The 23938-nt window shown below is 40.2% G+C and overlaps 2 protein-coding genes across 3 annotated transcripts; one reads left to right on the top strand and one right to left on the bottom strand.

Moving 5' to 3' along the window:
- Positions 1-860: 860 nt before the first annotated feature.
- LOC136433874 (DNA polymerase eta-like) lies at positions 861-10645 on the bottom strand. The gene is made up of 10 exons (XM_066426452.1): positions 10372-10645; positions 9778-9912; positions 9108-9337; positions 8423-8589; positions 7886-7989; positions 7467-7586; positions 6984-7107; positions 3774-3839; positions 3155-3324; positions 861-2416 (listed from the first exon to the last, which is right to left on the bottom strand). The coding sequence occupies exons 1-10, from the start codon at positions 10500-10502 to the stop codon at positions 1342-1344; spliced, it is 2322 nt and encodes a 773-aa protein (XP_066282549.1). The 5' UTR covers positions 10503-10645; the 3' UTR covers positions 861-1341.
- Positions 10646-10699: 54 nt separating this feature from the next.
- On the top strand, positions 10700-23762 carry LOC136433875 (uncharacterized). 2 transcript variants are annotated; one of them, XM_066426454.1, is made up of 9 exons: positions 10700-10933; positions 13948-14165; positions 15336-15491; positions 15888-16026; positions 16507-16605; positions 17155-17213; positions 19128-19206; positions 21466-21601; positions 23311-23762. In XM_066426454.1, exons 2-9 carry the CDS (start codon positions 13950-13952, stop codon positions 23588-23590), a joined length of 1164 nt encoding a protein of 387 aa, XP_066282551.1. In that variant the 5' UTR covers positions 10700-10933; positions 13948-13949; the 3' UTR covers positions 23591-23762. The 2 variants fall into 2 exon arrangements, with proteins under 2 accessions (XP_066282551.1, XP_066282550.1); XM_066426453.1 differs by having other exon boundaries at positions 10701-10933; positions 19128-19632.
- The last annotated feature ends 176 nt before the right edge of the window (positions 23763-23938 follow it).

The following is a 23938-nucleotide window of genomic DNA, read 5'->3' as shown; positions in this document are numbered from 1 at the left end:
GGAAATGTATTTGTAGTCTTGTATACAGAGTAGAAAAGGACAGATAGACAAATACAAAACTTACATCAACATCTCCAGGATACGAGTAACACACGGGGTACTGTATTCAAACCATCAGCGCTGGCATGTCTTCACTTTCAAACTGTTCAGGACTTGTGGATGACTTAGTATACTGACAATTAGTAAAGGTATGGGGCTGATCAGGAGCAGTTTGTGTAGTCCAGTCAGCTTCATACCATGGAATTTCTTTTCTTCAAGTTCAAAAATGTCAATTTTCACACATATCCTCCTGGAATCGTTAACTTTTTAGTTTGCCCCAAAAATTACTTGTACTGTGTAATTGTATCAGCAAATTACATGTACACTCTCATTTGTCAAATGATGCACAATTAATTAATGAAATGAGCTAATTACACAGAAGTGAGGTATGATTGACATCTTCTTTAGTACAATAGAAAGTGTCCTCAATTGCTTGGGTGGGGTCTTCAAAACTAGCACGAAAGCCTTTCCACAGAATGAACAATTTTGTATCGAAACGCAAGTCCCTCAACCCACACTAACTGTGAACTTTTGAAAAATTGACAAAACTGCATCATAACAAAAAAGTAAATCACTAGTTATGCCGGCCTACCATACACATCTACAAGAATTTCAAACAGATAGAAATACAAAATGTACATGTATTATCAAATAGCTTTTTTTCTCACTTTTACCACACAGAGAGTTTAATTCAAACAGTTTCTTTTTGAATGCTACTCTTTCACAACAGCCTGAGCAGTTTCAGGAGATAAATCTTTGAGGTCCAAAAAGGAAGAAAAAGAAGCAAGAGCTCCACACCAGTAATGACAATAACATTCTCATTTCTTTTTCACCTTTTATTTGAAAATTCAACTCCATTTTGCTGTTGTCAAAAAAGTTGTCCTGTTTCTGTCTATAATACACTGAAATTGACATTCACAGCTATCAAGAAAGGACTTATACATATACATATGCATCGTTTGCTATTAAAAAGCTATCAAATTGGAATAAATACATTTATTTGCATAAATAAGTAGTTTGCTTATCATTACAAAGTTCCAAAGACTTGCAGCAAAGCTTATCAATAAGACAATATTATATGAAATTCCATAATAACCACACATTTCAACCATCAAAACTTTCAATTTGCACATATACAATTAATAAATATAATTAATAATTCATATTTCATACATATTTCTACTGGCACAATATTGTCGACAAATTATACTTCAAAGACCAAAGAAACTCATTTCTTGCAAAAAAAATATCACTTGATGCATAGATAAATATACATTTTCATAGTTTAATAGGCAACAATGTTCAGCTCTTGTGTTTGAAGAACGCATCAAGAGTGGGATGGTCAACCTTTTGTCTTTTGGGGGGACGGCCCCGTCTCTTGCCAGTTATCTTTGCAGCACCTGCTGTGGCCTTGCTGACATTACTGCCACTCGCATGGGCACTGGCACCGGTACCATTTGATATCTGCTGCTGTTGTTGTTGTTGCAGCTCCATGGCAAAGTGGAAGTCCAAGTGTTCGGGAAGCTCCCAGGCCAGGATGTCTTTCCCACACTTCTCGCATTTCATGACATCTTCCGCGTCCACTTCTGTGCAGGAGGTGTCTCCTGTTACAGAGTCACACCTGTCTGAGGGCACAGCGGTGCAGCCGGGTCGGCCTGGTTCTGTGCTTCCCTCTTGTGGTCCCTCTCCATTGGAATCTGAATCACTAGCTGTGTAGTTAGTATCACTGGGTCCTGTCCTTAGAGTATGACTTTCGGCCTGAATTTGTGGCTTATCAGACGGTTGACTAACAGTGCTTGTGTCGTTGGAACTTTTGTCACAGCCTTTCCACTGTGTCTGCTGTTCCTCCTGTAAAGTTACGTCATCAGGACTGTGGGCATTTTTCACAGATTTGACACATCCCGATGCAGAGGACGATTTCACAGACTTTGCAGCAAAGAAACCAGTTTTCATTGGTGACCTTTCACACTGTGCTGTCAGGGGGGTGCCTCCCCCCCTGGACCTCCCCTCTTTCTCTGCTGGGTTTTGTTTAAACTTGGCAAAGAACGACATCTTCTGCACCTGTCCTGAGCCGGTACTTGCAGGTGTGGTATTCACTTGTACTGGTGTACCTATTGTAGTTTTGATCCCCCCTTCCACTTCACTTACAACGTTCTTATGGCTGGGAGAAAAAAAGGCTGCTATTCCAGACGTCCTCCTCTCTTCCTTGGCTCCGTGTTGTGTGGTTTCCTTTCTGGTTTCTTGTTTCATGCTTGGAGCTTGTGACAGTTTGTTGTTTGGTGTCTTGCTCAGGAAGGTTGCGATGTTACCACTAGTTGTACCACCCTCTTCAACGAACTTACTGGCACCAAGATGGAGATTCATTATTGGTGGAGACCTGATGTTTAAAGAGAAAACATGATTTGGTCATCTTCTATCAATATAACACAATTATTATGATCTAACACTTCTGAAGACTGTCTTAACTATAGGTCAATCACTAGAGTGTAGATTTCCTTAATGATCTTAGTTTATTATCACAAAGCATTCAGTATATCATGCACTGTGCAAACTACTGAGCAGACCATATCGTTATGCCACTAAATCATTTTATGACACAGTGTTATGTTGTACCCGGTATGCATGTTGAAAGTATTATTACAGCTTAAAGGTAAAGAGTAAAGCAAATAACATGGTAGTTTAGAGAAAGATTCTCACAAGCTGAGGACTCATGTAGGTGGATATGTTACACATATCTCAGGGCTTGAAATACTGGTTGCATGTGCAATTTTGTGCACCTAAAATTGGAGCTGTGCTAATTGTTGACTGTGGTTGCACCAGCGCACCTAGATAATTTTATAGGCTATAGGGTAAAGCTGAATATTCCTCAAATCTAAGTATCAGAAAAGCAGTATAACCTTTGTTGTACTTTGTTTGATGTATCATTTGCTTAATATAATTACAGATTGAAGTTCTTTAGAGAGACAGTATGGTTTGTAATTAAGTTTTGCTGACATTCTACTATATTTCATGCTGTGCACCCAAAATTCTTTCTGTGCACCTAATTGTTATGTTAGGTGTACCAGTGCTCCTATTCATTTTTGAGCCCTGTATCTTAACCATGATATTGGCTTACCAGGCCGCTTGATGGTTCCCTGCCAGGTTGAACTGTTTCAGCAGAATGAAGGCGTCCTTGCACAGCTGCTCCGCCTCGTAGCGGTGGATGGCGCAGGAGCGGGAGGCAGAGGTGGGAGGGTTGCCGTCGTTACGGAAACCAACCACCAGCAGCTTGGCCACACGGTTATTCTGTAAGGACCAGAAAATAATGGTCACAACACTCAAATAAACTTTGACAGCCACAACAATTCAATTCATTGGTTCTTTGATTTTTTTTAAATGTTCTAAATTGAAAAACGACATGAAAATAGAGGCTGGGGGATCAGGTTCATGCCTTAGAAATAATCAGTTTTAAGGAGCGAATACAGTATAACTTAGTCAGATTCAAGTTTTCCCTCCCTGTCCCATTTTTATAATGTCATCTTGGTAAATTTTTACCTTAAGATGTCTGAGAACAAGTGTTGGTGTGGCTGAGCTCTTTTTTGTAAGTGAATATAGCTTTATTGTCAGATCAAGCACTTGAATTGAAAGCAAACTAGTCCGAGCATAGACACACACTTTTTTTGAGGTAGAGGGAACAATCGCCTTAAAAGTTAATGCTAGAGAAGTGCTTTCATACAGTGCAGCCCAAATCTTACCATCTCCTTGTCTTTTTGCAGTCTCTCGGCCAGCTCTGAAGACAATTGAGACAGCCAATGTAACACCTACGATACATGACAACAAACATAGATGTCTATAATTTCTGTTAATTCTGTATGATCAAAAACTAATATTTTCAAAAAGCACAGGTGGACAGGGTGCATAAAAAGCCAATTTCAGTCTTCCATTTGGCACAATCAAATGTTCATATTTTGAAATGAACCTAAAACACCTCTATTTTCTACACTAGAACTGATAGTTTAGGATATTCAGAGGATACAATAATTTTTACATAACAGACTAACAAAAATTAATATACATATCATTGTTTTCGCCTTGACAGCACAATATATATACATATTCATACACACACACACACACACACACAAATTCATTAGTGTATAAGTCTTCTTGGGCAGGTGATAGCAGCATTGTTGCATGAGACAAAGGCAAATACTAGTAAGCCTACTTATTCACAGTAGCTACTTTATATGACTGATCAAAGTGTACAGGTCATTCTATAAAGGCATTCACCCTGCAGCATCCTTTGTGTGGAATTTTAATCATTTTATGCCCAGCTAAGGTATCAATGAAGATGTATTTCATATGCCTACACAAGAAGCCAATTTCCGACGGGGAATCAAACGAGATATATTTCATATGCCGACACAACAGGACAATTTCCGCTGAGCTAGACTTTTTATCCTCCCGGCATCGACTGTTGTACTTATGGGATATACATGACGCTGTTTACAATAGCGGTCAGAACAACACTGGCAACATCACCACAGTCACCGTGAGAAAGTAGGTCGCTAACGGGTGTTCCCATTGTGATCTCTCTGTCCTACTAGTGGCACCTTGTAGGCAGCGACGGGACACAAAGACAGGTACATTCTTCCAACCACGGCGGCACAATAAACTACTGCTCGGGTGACACCGGGGACACATCCAGTGACAAACACATTCCTGCCATTACAGCGCACATATTGCAGGGCTCCAAATAACACCTGCACCTGCAGATTGGTAAAATTGGAGCTGTGCAGGAGTTCAAGTCTACTGTCTGTCCTGCACTGGTCCATGTACTGGGCATATTAAGTGTATGACAGAACTAAGAAATGGCAAATAAACAACTTCCAGAGTGATCAATATTTTATAAATGGGTGCATGGGCAGGTAAAATCTATCTGGTGCAGGTAATTTTCAGTGTTACCTGTAATGGACCAGGTATACAGAAGAAATAATTTCGAGCCCTGATATCTGATATATCATACCCCTTGCCTGAAGATTCCAACTAAGAAAAGTCACATTCTATACAACATTACAACACAACACAGGTCCCTGTTTTTGTCCCAAACAACTGCTGTGACGACAGGTTTACTGTTACCAATGTAGAGATAAAATATTCACATGACCACAACCCTTTTTAAGACAGCCTATTACCACAACTAAACACTTTTAAGATACGTACCCTATTAAAGACAGGTAGCCCCGAGGTACGGTATGGTAAGTTGTAAACACCACCCTGTGTACTACAGAGACGGCATGTTTATGCAGGTGAGAGAGGGACAATGCCGACATGTTTGTCCATGTAATACAACAAGGGTGCATGCTACTGTCGCGTTTCTACATATCAACACCTCTTCACGTGGAGGGCGGCTGAAGTAGCCCAATTTATCTTAGTCAACAAAGATGGCTTCTTTTTTTACCAACACTAATCGTGCAGGTGTGCATACTGAATATTATACCATGGACTGCATAATTTTGTAAGCTTAGGAAATTACATGCAGTTCTTTAGAATCTGTTGTAACTAACCCAATTTACACTTAAATGTACAGTTGAATATATAATGACAACTTTGTTAACCTTTTAAACCCTGATGTTACTACTTATTCATTCAAGAGATGATATTTTGAACATTCTACACTGTTTTTTCTAAGAGTCCAGAATGTAAAAGGACCACTTGGCGGCAGTGGCCATTGGATGCTGGCCCTTGGATAACTTTCCCTTTGACTCAAGCATTAAGAATCCAGTCTATGGTGACCAACTGTCTACTGTAACTATTTTTCAAGTCCTTGAGTTGTCATTATTGAGAGGTTTGACTGTACATAAACAGTACAATGTAACTGCCAATGAGTTACTACTATGCTGGCAAAAATGCACTGTGTATATCACCCTGCAACCTACTCTCCAAGCAGAGGCTGGTGGGGGAGATTGTCACCGTTTTATCATATGCCACGTTTTTTCCCCCGCTCGTTTGTGTGGCATACTGCAACCACAGATGGGGCTTAGGAAACACACAATTCTCCACCTCAAGAACACAAGAAGGTATTCACACACATGTGAATCCACAACTGTGTTTTAAGTATACACTTGCACTGTTGGTGGGACTCGGGGGTAAATATTTGTTTTGGTTTATGAGAAGGGCCAGCTGCTACAACCTGCGAACAGCACAAGCCTAGATTGAACAAGATGGCGATTTGGGTACGGTGCCAAATTGTCACTTAGGGTTGTTCCATTAAAACGTTCAGGTAGGGGGTACTCAAGAATAATTTTTTCTGTATGACATGGCAGGAGGTGATCAAGGTCAATCCAATACCTGGGGAAATGATAATCAAAATGAGGCCAAGAGGTCTTAAAATATTTCTGATGACCCTCTTCTGAGGATGGAGCCCTATCAATGGAAAATGCCTACTAAATTGCTTAGTATTATAATATAGACTTTGATATTGTTTTAGAGTAATTAATGAAACATCAATGATTAACACAGTGACAATACTGCTTACAAAACAGAATCCAATGCCCACCGCGGCACATTTTGATGCAGAACTCCCCTTTCTACTAAAATGCCTAACTCTTTCAGTTAGGCATTTTGGTAGAGTTAGGCACTATCTACACATACACAGCTACACAGAGCTCAAAATTTATTTCTGGGAATAGGTGCACCTTACATGGTGTACATAAAAATTTAGGTGCACAGAAAAATTTGGGGTGCACAACGTAAAAAACAATAACAAAGTTTTTATTCTTTCTTCTAACACAAACGTCAAGATTATGCTGTATACTAGTGTACATTAGTACCTTTACATACATCACCTAAAAAAACATTTAGGTGCACCTACAGTAAAAAATTAGGTGCACAAAAGTGTGTATGTACCCAGTATTTTGAGCCCTGGCACAAAGACATACCAATACCATGTAATTTACGCTCACCTTTTCCTTGGTGTCCAGACACTCTCTACCAGGGAAGTTCTTCCCACAGCCGATGGACTGGGCAACTTGTCGGTCCTTCACTGGTTCATAGTCAACACCTTGACACAGGTTGTACAGCCAAGTGCTATGTGTATATTTACGAAAGGAGAAAGGTTAATGAAAACAAGACATCTTACAAAGCATCTTAAAAAGCATCTTACAAAGCATCTTACAAAACCTGGCCTTTGAAAATAGAAAAACAAAACCAAAAACAGCATGTGCTAATCTAAGAATACATCGTTGGAGCAGGCAATTTCTTAACAATTTTGATAAACCAAATTTTCTTTTCAAATACATAATCCTTTGGTCTGCCCAACCAGTGGAAGAGCTGCTAGAAGAGCGGTAGTCAGGCTACATAATCCTTGGTCTTCAAAAGCACTATTTCATATATACGGTATTGGCAACACAAGGTGCAAGTAGGACAAACAAGACATCAGCACTTACCCGCACTTATCCCCACACTTTGCCTGCAGCTCCTTCTCTGAGAAGGCAGCGAGCTGTCCCATGTACTCCACGCCCAGGTCTTCAGTCAGGGACGCTCCCAGCTTCCCCCCACAACCTCGGCTGGACGGATATGTGGAGGATAAGGATGATAAATTACTTGAAAATTGGGTTTGGATGGCTGGAAGTTTCTATTCTTAACATGGTGACTCTGTACTTGTGAGCTGGACAGAAGTAGAAAAGACTGGTATTGCTAGTCAAAGACAATGAAATGACAATATTAGTTCAGTTCACAAGTGGAACTGTTCTTTGATGGATTTATCAATGTATTCGTACATAATTTTGAATATGAAAATAGCTCTACCATCAAAAATATATCAACATCTTTTCCAAACTGCAAATTTGGGTTAAGGCCTACTTACACTTTCTTGATGGGCAGTGTGCTGTATAACTGGGGAACTGAGGCATGAGGCAGGACTGTCTGCTGCTTAGGCTTGTGAAGTCCACAGCACAGCTTAGCAAGAACCTACAAGAAACCACAGACATGTGTTATGTTTAAAAGAGACCTGTAAAGAAAACAGCTCATAGCGCAATCATAGGTTATACAATAAAATCTTAAAAATGATAACAGTTGTATATTTTTGTCACCTGTAGCTTGACCCTAGAAATCAGCAGGCTAGATTCAAGTAAAAATCAAGGGAATCATAAAACAGACTGAGTCTCTAAGCTTTACCCAGACATACATCTATTTTCAATGCTGGCAGAATGACATATTTGAGTTATGACGATGATGATGATATTTTTGATGTATTATATGTTATATTTGATGTTATAGTATGAATAGTGTGCATTCCAAAACAAACCTTGCTATCCCACTGCTGTAATAACCAACATGCAGATTGAGATGCTATACTCTAAAGTTAACTACATGTACTTGCACTGTACAGAGCACAACAAACCTTGTTATGACCGATGCCGGCAGAACAGTGGAAGCCAGTCTCCCTCTCCACTGCAGCCCTCATCTCCTCAGCGATGACCGCTCCCATGGCCAGGCGGCGGTCGTACAGGCTGGCATCCTTCCTGCTCAGACTGTCCAGCCACTGGAACACCCCAACAGCTCGACCATCTGTCAATCAACAGTCATTCACAATACTGTAAATTCATATTTCTTTACTCAATTTTCGCGGTGGGAGGGGTAAGTGGGAGATATTTGTGGTGTTCTAAGTTAATGGTTGAAACAGTTCTGTAGTGCAGTAGTGAAACATTGGACATGCATATTTGTGGTGTTACACAGTGGATAGATACGGAAATAAAAGTACTAAAGGAGTTGAAGCTCATGGAACTCAGTTGTCCCTGGCATATGCTCCACATGATGTAGTGGGAGCCAAACAATTTAATAAATATCAACCTTCTTGCTGCCTAACCCCATAACCAATACAAATGTGGTGCCGAACAGCTACCTTAGTATGCTGAAGGTGAAAGAACTCTTCATCAATGAAAATGAACCACGCAAACAAATCTGTAACAACGAATAACAAAATAATAATGGGTTATAAAACTATGTATTCTACTTCTATGCTTACATTCTATGCATTGTATAAGACTGAGCTGGTAACTACATGTCACTGTGTCTTGAGTTCTAACCTAGGTTAATTCCCTCAGATTCAGAACTCTGCCCAACAGTCTCTGTTTGCCAGCCAGCGACGTGTGTAGAGGACAGCATGTCCACGGTGACACTGTCCGGCCCCCTCTCCTCTATCCTCCTCACCACCTCCTCAGTCAGGTCGATGTAAGCTTCATCGATACTGGCTCTCTCCACACACCTGCTGAACTTACATAGGACCTCGATCACCTCACGGCCCGCGTCACGGTATCTGCAGAGAGGGAAAACAATCATCTGGAAATCAATCATTGATACATTTTATTACTGCCAAAAATTGCTATACATGTATATGGATTGTGGTAGCAATGGTTTATGAAATTATCCACTGCTTCTGAAAGTGGGGTATTGTCAACACTCTATGCTAAATTCAGAAAGGTGGCTACTATGTATTATGTTAGAATCAAGCAGGTTGGCTTTGCTTTACACTAAACATTATTCAGCTCTGCAGCTAAGCTGAGGTCATGGCAACAGCATACATAAAAAAAAAAAAAATCCAGGCCCCAATAACATTTTACATAGAATGCAACGGTTACGCTCTGCGTTTAATTCGAGCTGTTCAGCTACAAATGATATGGACTTAAAACAGCTGATTACACTCTGAATAACAGTACATACAGGGGCCTCCACAAGAGTAGTGAAATAACCTCCTACCTGGTTAGATCAGCCTTCCCTCTGTTTTCTGGTACTCTGACCAGGGTGATCTCCGGACACTTCTTCTTCGCCTCGTCCCCTCGCATCTGTCGGGTCACACCCTTTGCTCGGGCCTCGTATCCCACAGCGATAATCCTGCAAATGTACATAACAGGCATGTTGTATGATTTTTCACAATACTTCTTGACATGTTTTAGATGGTTTCCTTTTTGCTGCAACCTCTCCATTGTCTATCGTGAAGTCATAACACTGCAAAATATCCCTTTTTGATTTCAAACTAAAAACCCAGCAAAAACCTTGTTTCTCCTCTCACTGCGAAAGCAAGTTCTGTGAAAATGAGTGAACTTACAGTGTGTCTTATATATAATATTTTACTAGTACAAAAATAAAGAATTTCTTTTTTCTTTGGACATGTTTAGAATAAAAAATTCTTATCTAGCATTGATTATGATATATCATTTCATTGATCTGAAGTACGTATGTGCCCAGAGGTGCAGCACTGAAATAGTCCTTAGCACAAGCTGGCCAAACAACGTATTTACCGTGGTGATCTCCATAAAAAATTATGTATTAAGTACTGATTAGTTTCCTTACCCTCCCCCTTGCCACTTCTTATACTGGACCACAGCGCACGGTTTCCCCCTCAGGGACGGGTCCCGCCGCTGTTCCACCTGCACGTAAAAGCAGTCCATGTCCACCAGAGCGATCACTCTCTCCTGTGCCATCCCTAACACGCTTTCAAACGTTAAAAACTTACAAAAAAGTAGAAAGTTTGACTTCACAACATTCTTACGAAACTCACAAAATGGCGCTCAATATCGTGAGCATGCGCAGTTTCTATGATAAATCTCGGACATTCTCGCGAGAGGTTCTATGATGCGAGATTTGCTGCTCGAAATATTATCCCGCCGTCAGCCGAGGTATGGCGGGTAGCGGAATATGGTGGCACGGCCACAAAAGACGGCCACGCTACTATTGGTGGAAAAGGCTTCAATCCTATTGGTCAATAATGATAGTGACCGGGAGTGACGGGATTACGTAGGTCGCCATTAGGACAGTTTGCTTACGTCTTTTACGATTTGTTCACGTTAGAGGAACGGGGAATACCTAAATCAACACATTTCAACCCGTGAGTTTCAGGAAACACAGCCCTCAGGTAGGTTTCAATTGAAGAATTGGTACTTAATTAAGAATAGATTTAATCAAGGAGGTTTAATCGGCAGTATCCCGCCGCCACCCTTGCTGGTTTCTAGTCGTTTCCCCGTCATGTCAGTTCCCCGTCATGCCAGTTTCCCGTCTATGTGGATGTTTCTCCGTCATTTGTTCTTTTTGATATCGAAATGTGAACGATCTATCATAACTATAATGATTATACATTGTAGTTGATGTAATATCTATGTTATCTAGTAATAATTTTCACGAATTTTGCTGGTTTTCAAGCCGACAGACTGCGGCGGCGGGGACGGTTTCCCTGTTGTAAACACCACCAAATAAAGTGTCAACTTGGCGATTACGGCGACTGCTTGCTCCAACATTAGCGTAGAACGTAGCAATATTGCGCAACGTGGACAATGATTCATGTTTAATGTTTTGTTACGTGCGACAATAATTATAAACATGCATGGCGCAGTCGCTCTTTGGTGGGCTTCCAGTATGTTCCACACGCCAATAAAAATACCAATGGATGGCATCCAATTCCCCTTCAAAGTATATCTTTCATACTGATACATTTGATATTAAAGAAGAACATCTTAACACTAAATCTAATGACGAAAAAAACGCCGGAGAAACATCCACATAGATGAGGAACAGGCATGACAGGGAACTGGCATGACGGGGAAACGACCTGACACCCCCTTGCTGAAAGTTGGAAAGTGCTAGGCTAGCGTAATTAACACGTGCACGTTAACCTAACTGTTTCCTTGCCAAAGTGTGCTTACGTCTTAGCAAGTAGTTGTTAATTGCCCTCCGTAATTAGCCATGCATGAAAACTGGACAACCCTTACACTAGTTACAGGCTTACAGACCGCATATTTTCTTTGTTAGACCCTTCTATATAAACCCTCCTCGGTCAGCAATTTAAATTAGGAGTTTTAATATATATAACGTTATAGCTTCTGTTGGTCAATATTGACCATGGTAAAATCCTAATTCACAACAGCCCTACAGCATAGACTATGGATAAACAGCTATATACGAGAATAGCAATCTCTGCCAAAACAATCACATCTGTAAGCTGACTCAGTTCAGTTGCAAAGCTCCTCTTTTCTGCTGATCCGCTTTTCTTATGCATTGTATCAGGGATTGTTTATTGTGGCCCTTTCATCTGGGGACCAGGTAAGGCACCGTACAGGTAATATTTATGTGGCCCTTTCATCTGGGGACCAGGTAAGGCACCGTACAGGTAATATTTATGTGGCCCTTTCATCTGGGGACCAGGTAAGGCACCTTACAGGTAATATTTGTGTGGCCCTTTCATCTAGGGACCAGGTAAGGCACCTTACAGGTAATATTTGTGTGGCCCTTTCTTCTAGGGACCAGGTAAGGCACCTTACAGGTAATATTTGTGTGGCGCTTTCATCTGGGGACCAGGTAAGGCACCTTACAGGTAATATCTGTGTGGCCCTTTCATCTGGGGACCAGGTAAGGCACCGTACAGGTAATATTTCTGTGGCCCTTTCATCTGGGGACCAGGTAAGGCACCGGACAGGTAATATTTGTGTGGCCCTTTCATCTGGGGACCAGGTAAGGCACCTTACAGGTATTATTTGTGTGGCCCTTTCATCTGGGGACCAGGTAAGGCACCTTACAGGTAATATTTGTGTGGCCCTTTCATCTGGGGACCAGGTAAGGCTCCGTACAGGTAATATTTGTGTGGCCCTTTCATCTGGGGACCAGGGAAGGCTCCGTACAGGTAATATTTGTGTGGCCCTTTCATCTGGGGACCAGGTAAGGCACCTTACAGGTAATATTTGTGTGGCCCTTTCATCTGGGGACCGGGTAAGATACCACACAGGTAATATTTGTGTGGCCCTTTCATCTGGGGACCAGGTAAGGCACCGTACAGGTAATATCTGTGTGGCCCTTTCATCTGGGGACCAGGTAAGGCACCGTACAGGTAATATTTCTGTGGCCCTTTCATCTGGGGACCAGGTAAAGCACTGTACAGGTAATATTTGTGTGGCCCTTTCATCTGGGGACCAGGTAAGGCTCCGTACAGGTAATATTTGTGTGGCCCTTTCATCTGGGGACCGGGTAAGGCTCCGTACAGGTAATATTTGTGTGGCCCTTTCATCTGGGGACCAGGTAAGGCACAGGACAGGTAATATTTGTGTGGCCCTTTCATCTGGGGACCAGGGAAGGCACCTTACAGGTAATGTTTGTGTGGCCCTTTCATCTGGGGACCGGGTAAGATACCACACAGGTAATATTTGTGTAGCCCTTTCATCTAGGGACCAGGTAAGGCACCGTACAGGTAATATTTGTGTGGCCCTTTCATCTGGGGACCGGGTAAAACACCTTACAGGTAATATTTGTGTGGCCCTTTCATCTGGGGACTAGGTAAGGCACCATACAGGTAATATCTGTGTGGCCCTTTCATCTGGGGACCAGGTAAGGCACCTTACAGGTATTACTTGTGTGGCCCTTTCATCTGGGGACCGGCTAAGGCTTCGTACAGGTAATATTTGTGTGGCCCTTTCATCTGGGGACCAGGTAAGGCACCTTGCAGGTAATATTTGTGTGGCCCTTTCATCTGGGGACCAGGTAAGGCACCTTACAGGTAATATTTGTGTGGCCCTTTCATCTGGGGACCAGGTAAGACACCATACAGGTAATATTTTTGTGGCCCTTTCATCAGGGGACCGGGTAAGGCACCGTACAGGTAATATCTGTGTGGCCCTTTCATCTGGGGACCAGCTAAGGCACCTTACAGGTAATATCTGTGTGGCCCTTTCATCTGGGGACCAGCTAAGGCACCTTACAGGTAATATTTGTGTGGCCCTTTCATCTGGGGACCAGCTAAGGCACCTTACAGGTAATATTTGTGTGGCCCTTGCCTGTATGCATGCATGTTATTCATTCTTTTAGGCACCAGGTAACATGCAAATACTAATACTTATAACAGCCTAATACCTACCTCCAATGAGACCAGACTTTGTTTTTTCATAGGAATGCGTCGTTCATTCGTTTGGGGCGATGGTCCGTCCCACGATCTTGCCAAAGCTCCGATGAAGAAAAGAAAAGATTCGACCAAAAGAAAAGATTCGACTACCTGTATGTCCACATCTAAGCCCAAAGAAGTAAGAAGCAGGGCCACTGATTCAGATGTCAGTAACGATCAGGATGTCGAGATTGTTCATCCAAGCACAGTTGCAGTTGACCCTCCGGTGAGTTCATTGACAGGGCTAAAATTTGTCTGGTTGGTGCAGGTACCATTTAAAATTACCTGCCGCAGACAAATTTTACCTACAGCGTTCAGACAAGAGTAGTCTGAAGACCCAAAATCTCCATGAAATTTGTTTTATAGATGATGTGTTTTTGACAAATAGGCCATTGCAGTTCCAGTGACACATACAAGAGGGCCCAAAATGGACCGGTCCAAAAAAAACAGTCCAGAAAAAATCATTAGAATTAGACCGATTAGAAAATTCACAGTACCAAGCTACTAGCAGGCGGTCACTTAACCGATCTAAGAAAATACAAAACAGCTGATTTGACGAGTCGAGGTTGCCCTTTTTCGAAGACGTTATCTGTGAATCATATCTAGATGAGTCAACAGATGGCAAGGAGAGTATACATGTAGTTTATTTTGAAGTTATATCGTTCCAGACATGACGTACTGATCCAACACATGCATACACCTGCACTCAAGTAAATGTACACTTAAAGAGACACCCAAACAAACCACAAATCACAATTCCGCTCTGAATCTCTTTTGTGAGCTAAAAATACCTTGTTGCATGTTTTGTTACATCCTTGTTTCTGTTTTGCACATTCGTGTGCACCGAAATAATCATATCATTTTGATGTACAATTTGAATATGATTTGTAGGACTCACAGAGACCTTTACTTATGGCTCGCTCTCCAAAATATGATGTACTGCAACACTGCTATAATCAGGTACAGGTACAGGTCCGGACCTGGACCTGACCCTCTGGACCTGGATCGGACCTGAATTTTTGAAATAAAGTGTATTTTTCAATCGAAATACACATGTATTTCATTTTTTAGCGTGAAATGTTATATTAAGTGTATTTAACACAATTTGTAAAAAAAAATCGATGACTTTATTGTCAATAATGTGACCACTGTATTTTGATCAGAAACATGTATTTTGGGGTCTTGAGCCATGAAATTATAACTGGAAATTACTAACTAGGCATGTAAGGAGCTTTTCTACAGAGAGTGATGTGTCATAAAAGAATATTTAGCCAAATATCAGGAAAGCCCATGTTTGCAAATATTAACTTTTAAATTCCTATGTTGTACTTTCTACTTTTGCAGTGGGCAACTTTAAAATATAGTGTCTCTTTAATCATGCCTAATCACTTTATAGGCCCTCGAAGAGACCGCTGTTCAGTCAGCGATGCCTCTTGACATCTTCACGTCGTACATCTCCCAGATTCAAGAGGAGTCTGCTATCTCAGTTTGTGATTCATCTGTCACTGTCTTTGCACTGCCGGACTTTGATGTCCATCATTCAAAGTTGACGGTAATGCATTAATCTTCAATTCTATTGATAAACTCATAATCATAATGTTGCTAGTTTTTCTTTGCTTGATTTGCCAGCACCATTACTAAAGCCAATTGGTAACTAGCTTTTCATTAGTCTTTTTTTTCTTGGTCCCAGCTTTGATTTGTTTTTATTTGCTGTTCCTTTGTAACTTCTTTTAAGTTTTTCACCATTTTCCTGTACTGGCCCCACAACTTAAGCCTAATATTACATCTTCCGGAGGTGCCTTATTTAGTTCATTGCACTAATTGTTACTTAAAGACATTAACGTATGAAATATCACAGGAGTGAAAATTGCCTGTTGTCTTCTCTAAGTTTATGACAGATTGTATTACTCCCACATAATTGTTGTGCTTTACTATGTGTCTATCTTAGGTGAGAAAATATCACATTGTGGAAAGATGTGTTAAAACAGTGGAGGGCACCTGCCAGTGGATTTATTGCTGCTCCTGTTCCAGGCGAGAGCAGGAACTAGTCAGGTCCTTAGCATCAGGCATCACCGCAGGATCATCTCGTAAGATATCATGTTTGTCCACTTCTACAGAAGAGCATGTAACAATACTATGTGGGTTTTGTTGTTGTCACATTTGTTGCCACTTTTTGTCCTACATGCATAATGATTTTTCTTTGTGTTATTCATACTTTGGCAGTATGCATTTAGGATAGACATGGCACTGTAATGATACTGGTAATATTGAATGTATTGGAAGTCACTTCACTACTTTTTAATGTACTAACTTTACATTATTTTAACATTACATTAACTTATCTTTATTAAGTTTATATCTGCCAATAGTTTTTGTCAATGGAACATCATTTTGGAAGTTTTATAGATGAGTAATATTTTACAGTATTTGTTTAAACAGATCATTATCTATTACATTGGTAATGACAAATTCCAACTCCTGTTTAGTAACAGGGTGGAATATTGTGACTGACTGTTGATTGATTTCTTACCTTTTTTAAAAAAAAACTCTTTGTTGTTATGCTGTAGGAATCTCGGAAAACTATTGCATCCACATCAAAGCTGTTGTACACATTGTGAGCAAATTTGATCTACAGCATGACATTGAAGCAGACTTAAATAACGGAGGTAGGTGTGATGTTTAATCATGACACTAGTTATTACATTTTTTTGTTTGGCCTATTGCAATTGAATATAACCAAGATAAACAAAAGTCATGTCAGTAACTTGTGTGTGCTATCAGGATAGGACACCTTTTGGAAATAGGAAATATGGTTTATCTTAAGATCAGATAAATGTAAATGCAGAGAGTTGTCTTGGAAGCAGTGAAATGTTATTCTAGTCAATATACACACCCAGCTGTGAAAACTGTTAACCTTTCATTTTAGTGGTCAAATGATGCACTATTGTATGTTTATAAAACAATGTTTAGATTATTACATTAAAAGTATATACTGTATTAGGTACCATTTCATATCGGGTTTTTTTAAACATACCTTATGAACCCTTTTTGCTACAATAAGACTTATCATAATAAGAAAATTTTCATGTCTTTAGATATAATTTCATGTTTTAATTTCCTACATGTCCTTTTTTTAATTTAGGCCCCTAAAGTTTTTTTTCTTGATGTTAAAGCGGACGACCCTTAAAGAAACTTTTATGTGTTCCTCATTACAGATCACAACTACACCACACATGCGTCCACATATGCTGCTGTTGCCATGCCAACTGTGCGGGTATGTTTGGGGTTGGATTGGACATTCCAAGAATGAAGTCTTAAATATTGAGTTTCATGAAAAATGTAAAGCGTGTTACAGCTTTATCTCTTGATACTTAATGCAATAATATCTGATCTCTCTCTCTCTCTCTCTCTCTCTCTGTATACTAGTATTATATATTATATATGTTACAACTTTCAATCATGCCCGTAGTCAGGGTGGGTTTGGAAGGCTTGAAGGTCCACTTTTTGATGTCCAAGATTTTTTCTATCAAGGCCGACTTATTTGTATCACCAGCAAGGCCACAGAGGTTAGAATCCTACAAAAAAACTGCTAACTTTGTCTCTGATTTTTCCTCTCAAATTCTCTCAAAAACACAGGAAAATTGCCCTTTCAGAAGGTTCGATTCTTGGAATGTGAAACGCTCAAGGGTCCATTTTTCAACGTCCAAGTTGTTTGTTTTTTAAGGCGGACTTATTTGTATCACCAGCGTCTGAAATCCAAGAAATAACAGCTCTTTGTCTCTGATTTTTTTCTTTGACATCCTCTCAAAAACACAGGAAATGCCATATCAGAAGGTTCAATTTTTTTAATTTTCGCATACCCGGACCCCCTAGGAAGCTCGCGCCAAACAGTAAAAAGACCCTCCTCCCAATTAAAATCCTGGCTACGGGCATGTGAATGGAGATGTTTCTAGTTATAATGTGCAGTAGGTTTAACTTTTATATTAATTTTGTTCCAACCGGTGACCATACATCATCAATTTGAAAGTTTTTTTGCAAATTCCTGCCCAAAGGCTAATTGCACAGAACATGTACATGTACATAAAACACGGAGTGGACGGACAGACTATGATGATCAATGTAACATATGACTACTCTAGTCTTAACCACTGACACTTACTTCTAACTTACTGGGTTCGACTTCTTTTTGCAAGACAATGGAAGATGAATGATCCCACTTTTTCTGTAATATGTGGGTTTTGTGATGTTAAGAGGAGAGTAGGATTCTATTCGTCTTAAAACTTGGAGAAATTAGGATGGAAAATGTTGGCCTCTTTAAACTGTAGAATGGGCAACTTGACATAAAATATGTTTCGTCTTCCACCTTTTTGGACATGCAGTATTAATTACACAACTATTTGCTGTAAAACTTAAGCAATTAAAATAGAACACATAATTGCCAAAGCATGTGACTCTCAACACATACACATCGAATGACCAGACCATTTTCTTCAGCAAATTGTTAAAAATGGGTTTCTTTACAAAGCACATCTTTTCTCTTCTGATTAGAATTTATGGCTAGAAAATTGTTAAGTGCTGATCATTGTCAGCTTGGAAGATATGAGAAATTAGGCAAACAAATCTATCCATATATATCTTGTGCTATATTGCAGGCAACTTTAGGCTAGATTTTGGTTAATTCGTATTAACATAATTAGCTTTAATTTTGGTCAATCATCACTTGAGCTATCTACATACCAAAAAGTATGACAATCAGTCGACCCCTTCTCAAATTATCACCTGTCAAATATTTCGGAAATAAATGCCACTGCAGTTTCACTAGGGGGTCACTAGGGGGTCCAAACCTATGTCATTTAGTCTCAGTGTTCCAAGGCCAGGGGCATCTACCACAGAAAAATCGTGACCATAGCATGTCCAGATCACGAGGTATCAAAACCGGAAATTTCAATGCAGTACCGTGGAAAGGTGCTATGGGAACCAAAATCTAACAGATTCAAGGTTTTGTCACACCCTGCCGACATACCAAATATGAAACCAATCAATCCAGCCGGGCTCTGGTATACATGCAAATAGTCACCAGTCCTGTTATTCTAAAAGCTACATGTACATTTCGTACAGTTCGCAGCTTTTTGTTCCTTCTGATTTCCCTAAGCCTGTTGTTTATTTCTTTGTTTTTCTATTTTTTCAGACTGACGAAGTCTTTGACGTCTTTGGAGATGACATCTTCTGCATTGGATGTGATTCTCCCTCAGGCTCCTTGAGCTATGGTATACTACACTGCAGTGGGAATATCGTGTGCCTGACCTGCAGCTACGGCTCCCATTCTTGTGTGCATGTCAGCCAGCTCCAAAAACTGTTGGCAAATGAAGACAACATAGTCAGTCTTTCATTGCTTGATACAGTGCAGGCAATAAAAAACAGCCTTTCATGCAACAAGAAAGTGCCCAGCACTGTCAAAAATCCCATCTGCCTTTCCACACAGGAAATAAATTTTGATGTCAACCCATGTCAGTTAACAAACACTCCAGGGTACAGCCCTCACAAGTTCTGTCAAGACAATGGATCAGTCAAACTTGTGACACATGAAAAAAGTTGTCCAAGGTGCAGTACACAGCTTTGTGACAAAGAAATTGATGGAGGGCAATGCAGTAGCATTCAACTATTCACTCGGACTTCGGTGTTTGAAGCAACAGGTTGGACAGTTTGTATTATAGAACATTGCACTGGATGTCTTAACGGCACTGAACCTTAATCTGAACCTTAATCCGACACTTTTGAGAAAATGCAGCGCAGAATTATAACTCAACAAACGACCTTGTGAGTATTTCAGTAACTGCATGTTGGGTACATTTTGTGTAGCGCTTCCCCAGTCATTACTGCACATGTACAAGTATTACAATTATCGAGCTGTGGCTGGAAAAACAAGGCTTGAAAATAGCATTACAGTCAAACCTGGTGCAAGCAACCACTCAAGGGACTAAGTGGTTGCTGAGGACAGTTAGTTGGTCCCAACAAGTTGGCTGGTTGACAAAAAAAAATCTTACTTTTGCTCAAAATATAGTCAAATTCCCAGGAAACATGTCTACGATTTGTACCTTGCACAGTATTTGATAATATGTGCTTGACTGATTTTGTCTGATGACACAAAAAAGGTTCAGTAACAGATTTTAACTTATTCAACTGCATATACCTCTTCAATGGTGTTTCTGGTTTTGTTGTGAAATACGGTGAGTATCAGAATTGTTTCTGTTCCTGGTGTTAAAATGAAATCAATGGCTGATAGTGCTAGAGCTTACAGAAATCTTCACTTTGAAGAGGCTGCTGCTTGTTTGGATGCCGCTGTACAAACAAAATCTATTTTGGTTGTTGAGGGGAGGGTGAATGGCCCTTTGGGACTACAAAAAGTGGTTTCTGGTTAGGGAAGACGATTGGTTGGGAGAGGGTCTTAACTATGTAAAAATGGATGGGACTGTTTCAATGTGTCCTCTGACAGCAGTTAGTTGCCTGCGCCAGGTGGTTGCTCGGCCAGGTTTGACTGTACTCATAAAGCCGGCGTCACAATTCATGCGAGCATCGGCCGATTTTGTAGATCGCCGGAAGCTCTCCGAATTTCAAAATCGCCCGAGCTTCGACCGTATTTTTCGCTGAAAACCTGCCCCGTCACAAATTGAACGGAGCTCGGGCAACGTCCGTCAAACACTAATAATCATAAATCCCATATATGACGGTACCATCTCTTGGACACGGACGAAGTCAAAATCAACTGACCTGGTAACAAGCTCAAATTTGGACCAACTTTACTTTCTGAGTTGTTGCAAATCTGTAGGGCATGAGTGAAGTGGACGGGCACACTGAAAATAATACTATGAACAGGAATTTTGTTATAGACCAATTCAAATACAAGCACAGGAGCCACAAAGTCAATAGATCAGTCGTTTAACCCCGATCCAAACATTTTCATCAAACGGAAATCGACCGTGTGGGTCGAGAGAGGTCACCAGTCGTGTATCCATATCACTTGTTAACCATTGTTTATGTTGACACAACTCCCACGACATGCCCTATGTGATGAAAACATGTCAAATTTTCACGTTCTCTTCAGGGCCCTACCATTGCACATTTTTAAGTTGCCTACCTTACTGTGATTTATAAGCAATCAAAATATTTTGCATATCAGCGCCAGGTCTTAGTTCACAGGGGAATACTGAAAAGTGTCGGATTAAGGTTGCGTCGGATCAAGGTTCAGTGCCGTTAAGTACTTGCAAATTTATTGGTGAGAAGAAAATATTAATGACAAAAATGTTACTTACATATCGTTCCTTAATATGAAAGAATGGGTATATCAATTGAAATTTTTAATATGAAAACAGTAATTTTAACAGCTATGGTGCATAATTTATCAAGTTCATCTCTGTTTGTCCTGCAATATTTTTTAGTTATTCAAATTTTGTCTATGATATGGAAAGGATGTATCCTTGTCATATGCCAACCATCTTATGATTATAACCATTTGTATTCATGTGCAGTGTATGACAAGACTTGTGACAGTTGTGGCCATAGCCTGCCATTTGATGGACGAGCCGAGGCCATCCTCAACATGGGGTCATTCTTGGTATCCCACGACCTCCTGAGGGATTACATGTACCATTTCCTCCAGACTGGGTAGGTTTAATACTTGGCCATCTTCTCCATCTTGCATTGTGGAGTATTGGATGTTATGATTTGAAAAAGTACGATTTTGAACCTTTAATGTCTGCTACCTTAAGTTTATAACTTAGCTACACCCCATTTGTAGCAAATCACCATATGAATACCTTTTGCTGATAGAATAATAATAAACACAGGGGTTCATCTAAATCAGGAAAGAGGGGCGCTGCTCCCTCTTGTTTCAGCCCAGCGCCCCCTTGTCGAATTCAGATTTTAGCTTAATCCCCAGCATACAGCCATCCCTCAGCGATCCATTCCTCCATAAATACATAGAATTCACTCCCTCGCCTGTGTGTGCTCCCTTTTGTTTAATTCTTTATAGAAAAACCCCTGTAAACATATATCAATATGTTTGTAATTGACTGATGTTTTATTTGATACATTACCTTTAACAAGAAGTTTATGTTTTTTGTAGAATTTGCTTGTGTGTATGTATGTATGTGTATATGTGGTTTTGCACAGTAGCTCTATTGTCATTGAATTTGGTAGGTGAGTAGGTCTTGATGAGACCTGCAAGTGATTTAGGGGTCTCTATAGCAGCTTGTTATGATACTGCAGCTGAACTGGTTTTGATAGCTCATGATCTGGACATTCTAGGATAATTGATTTTAATAGGTAGGTAGCTTACGTGATGCTTGATATAATTTGATTATCATGATCTAATTTGCGTAATTGATAATGAGAGGAACATTGGGGGGTATTAATCTGAACTTTGTAAAATACGCATGTCAAAATATGGATATGGTTATGGTCTATCTGACCACAGAAATCGCAAAATTTGGGCAATCTTTGGACTCTAACCCCCCCTGTGCATACTCTAATGAAACTACTCCATTTTTATCTCCATGAAAAATGGAGATATTGTTTTTGGTGTGTCTGTGTGTGTGTGTGTTTGTGTTTCCGGACTATTGTAGTCAGCATAACTCAAGAACCTCTGGACGGATTACGATGATATTTGGTATGTGGGCAGGTGTTGTGAAGCCGAAATTCAAGGTCGATTTTGGGCCCCCTAGTATATGACCTTGGTACTGCAGCAGAAATTCAATTTTTGTATCTCTTGTTGCAATGGTGGTGATTTTGTAATAGCCTATATCTGTGTGGAGAACAGATTTTGGGTTCAGATATTTAGTTAAATGCCTTCTTACCACAAAGTACTTATACTTAGAGGCATTAATTTTGTTTGCTAGCATACCTTTATACTAGTTTAGTACATATTCAAGGTATATACAAGGGGCTTATGTTAATGTTGAAAAAATCACAAAATAGACTGCCACCATATTTTAAGGTGTGTATTTCAGCCAAAACTGCACTTTTGTGAAATAGAACCTTCCCCTGTAGAGTTCCACGATCTCATACCTCTCGACAAATGATCTAGAGTCAGCAATTCTAGCATTTTCTCGGGATTATGTGAATGAGACACTAATTTGCATGATTTATGACTGATATAATTTGATGACAATAAGACAATCACTGCTTTTAGGAGTCATATTGTTACAAGTAGTTATAGATATGATCATTGGTAATACACTATAAGGTATGAATGTGCATATATGTGGAGACCAACTGGGATCTCTGAGGAATGTTTGGAAAGTATCCTACTTTTTATTCATTACCAAGATTTATACCTTTAATTTTCTAATATTATGCTATTTTTTTTATTCTAGGCTAACATTGTTTGGCTATCACCAAACACTGTGCAAACATATGGCAGATGCTGGTATCGTGAAGTTCCAACTAACATACAACAAGTTCCGATTGGCGTGGCACTCCTTTGTTCAATTGTTAGACATTCACTATGATGATGGATTTATGTGTCCTGTTTGTGGCACGTCACCAAAATTGGTGATTTGCGATGGAACTGCACTAAGCTTCAGACGTGAGTTGATGCCATCATTGATGGAGCAAAGTGGAAATGAGGAGGAATCCAGAGCTATTGGCAGATAAGTATAATTATACCATTCGCACCTTATAATTTCACCAGTATTGATTTTATTGCGTAAACATATAGTGCACTACACTTTATGAAGGAATTTTTTTTCAGATCAAACATGTTCAAATAGCACATCAAAATCCATGCCTGGGGTCAAAAATGACCCCACTCGGGTGTTTGAGGGTTAAGGGAGCACACCCCAGTTTATTTGGGGTTTCAATTGGAGGCTGCGCACCCTCGAGTCTAGGTACTGTCTCTTCCAGGGAAGTATTCCGAAGTAAATCAACTGTGTATGGGATGAAAGCCTATCCCTTCCGCTATAGGACCAGCTGAGTTCTGTTTCTTCAACCTCTCTAATTTTG

The sequence above is a fragment of the Branchiostoma lanceolatum genome, chromosome 4, assembly GCF_035083965.1.
Source record: "Branchiostoma lanceolatum isolate klBraLanc5 chromosome 4, klBraLanc5.hap2, whole genome shotgun sequence".
Taxonomy (NCBI): Eukaryota; Metazoa; Chordata; class Leptocardii; order Amphioxiformes; family Branchiostomatidae; genus Branchiostoma; species Branchiostoma lanceolatum.
This window is presented reverse-complemented; position numbering and strand designations above follow the sequence as displayed.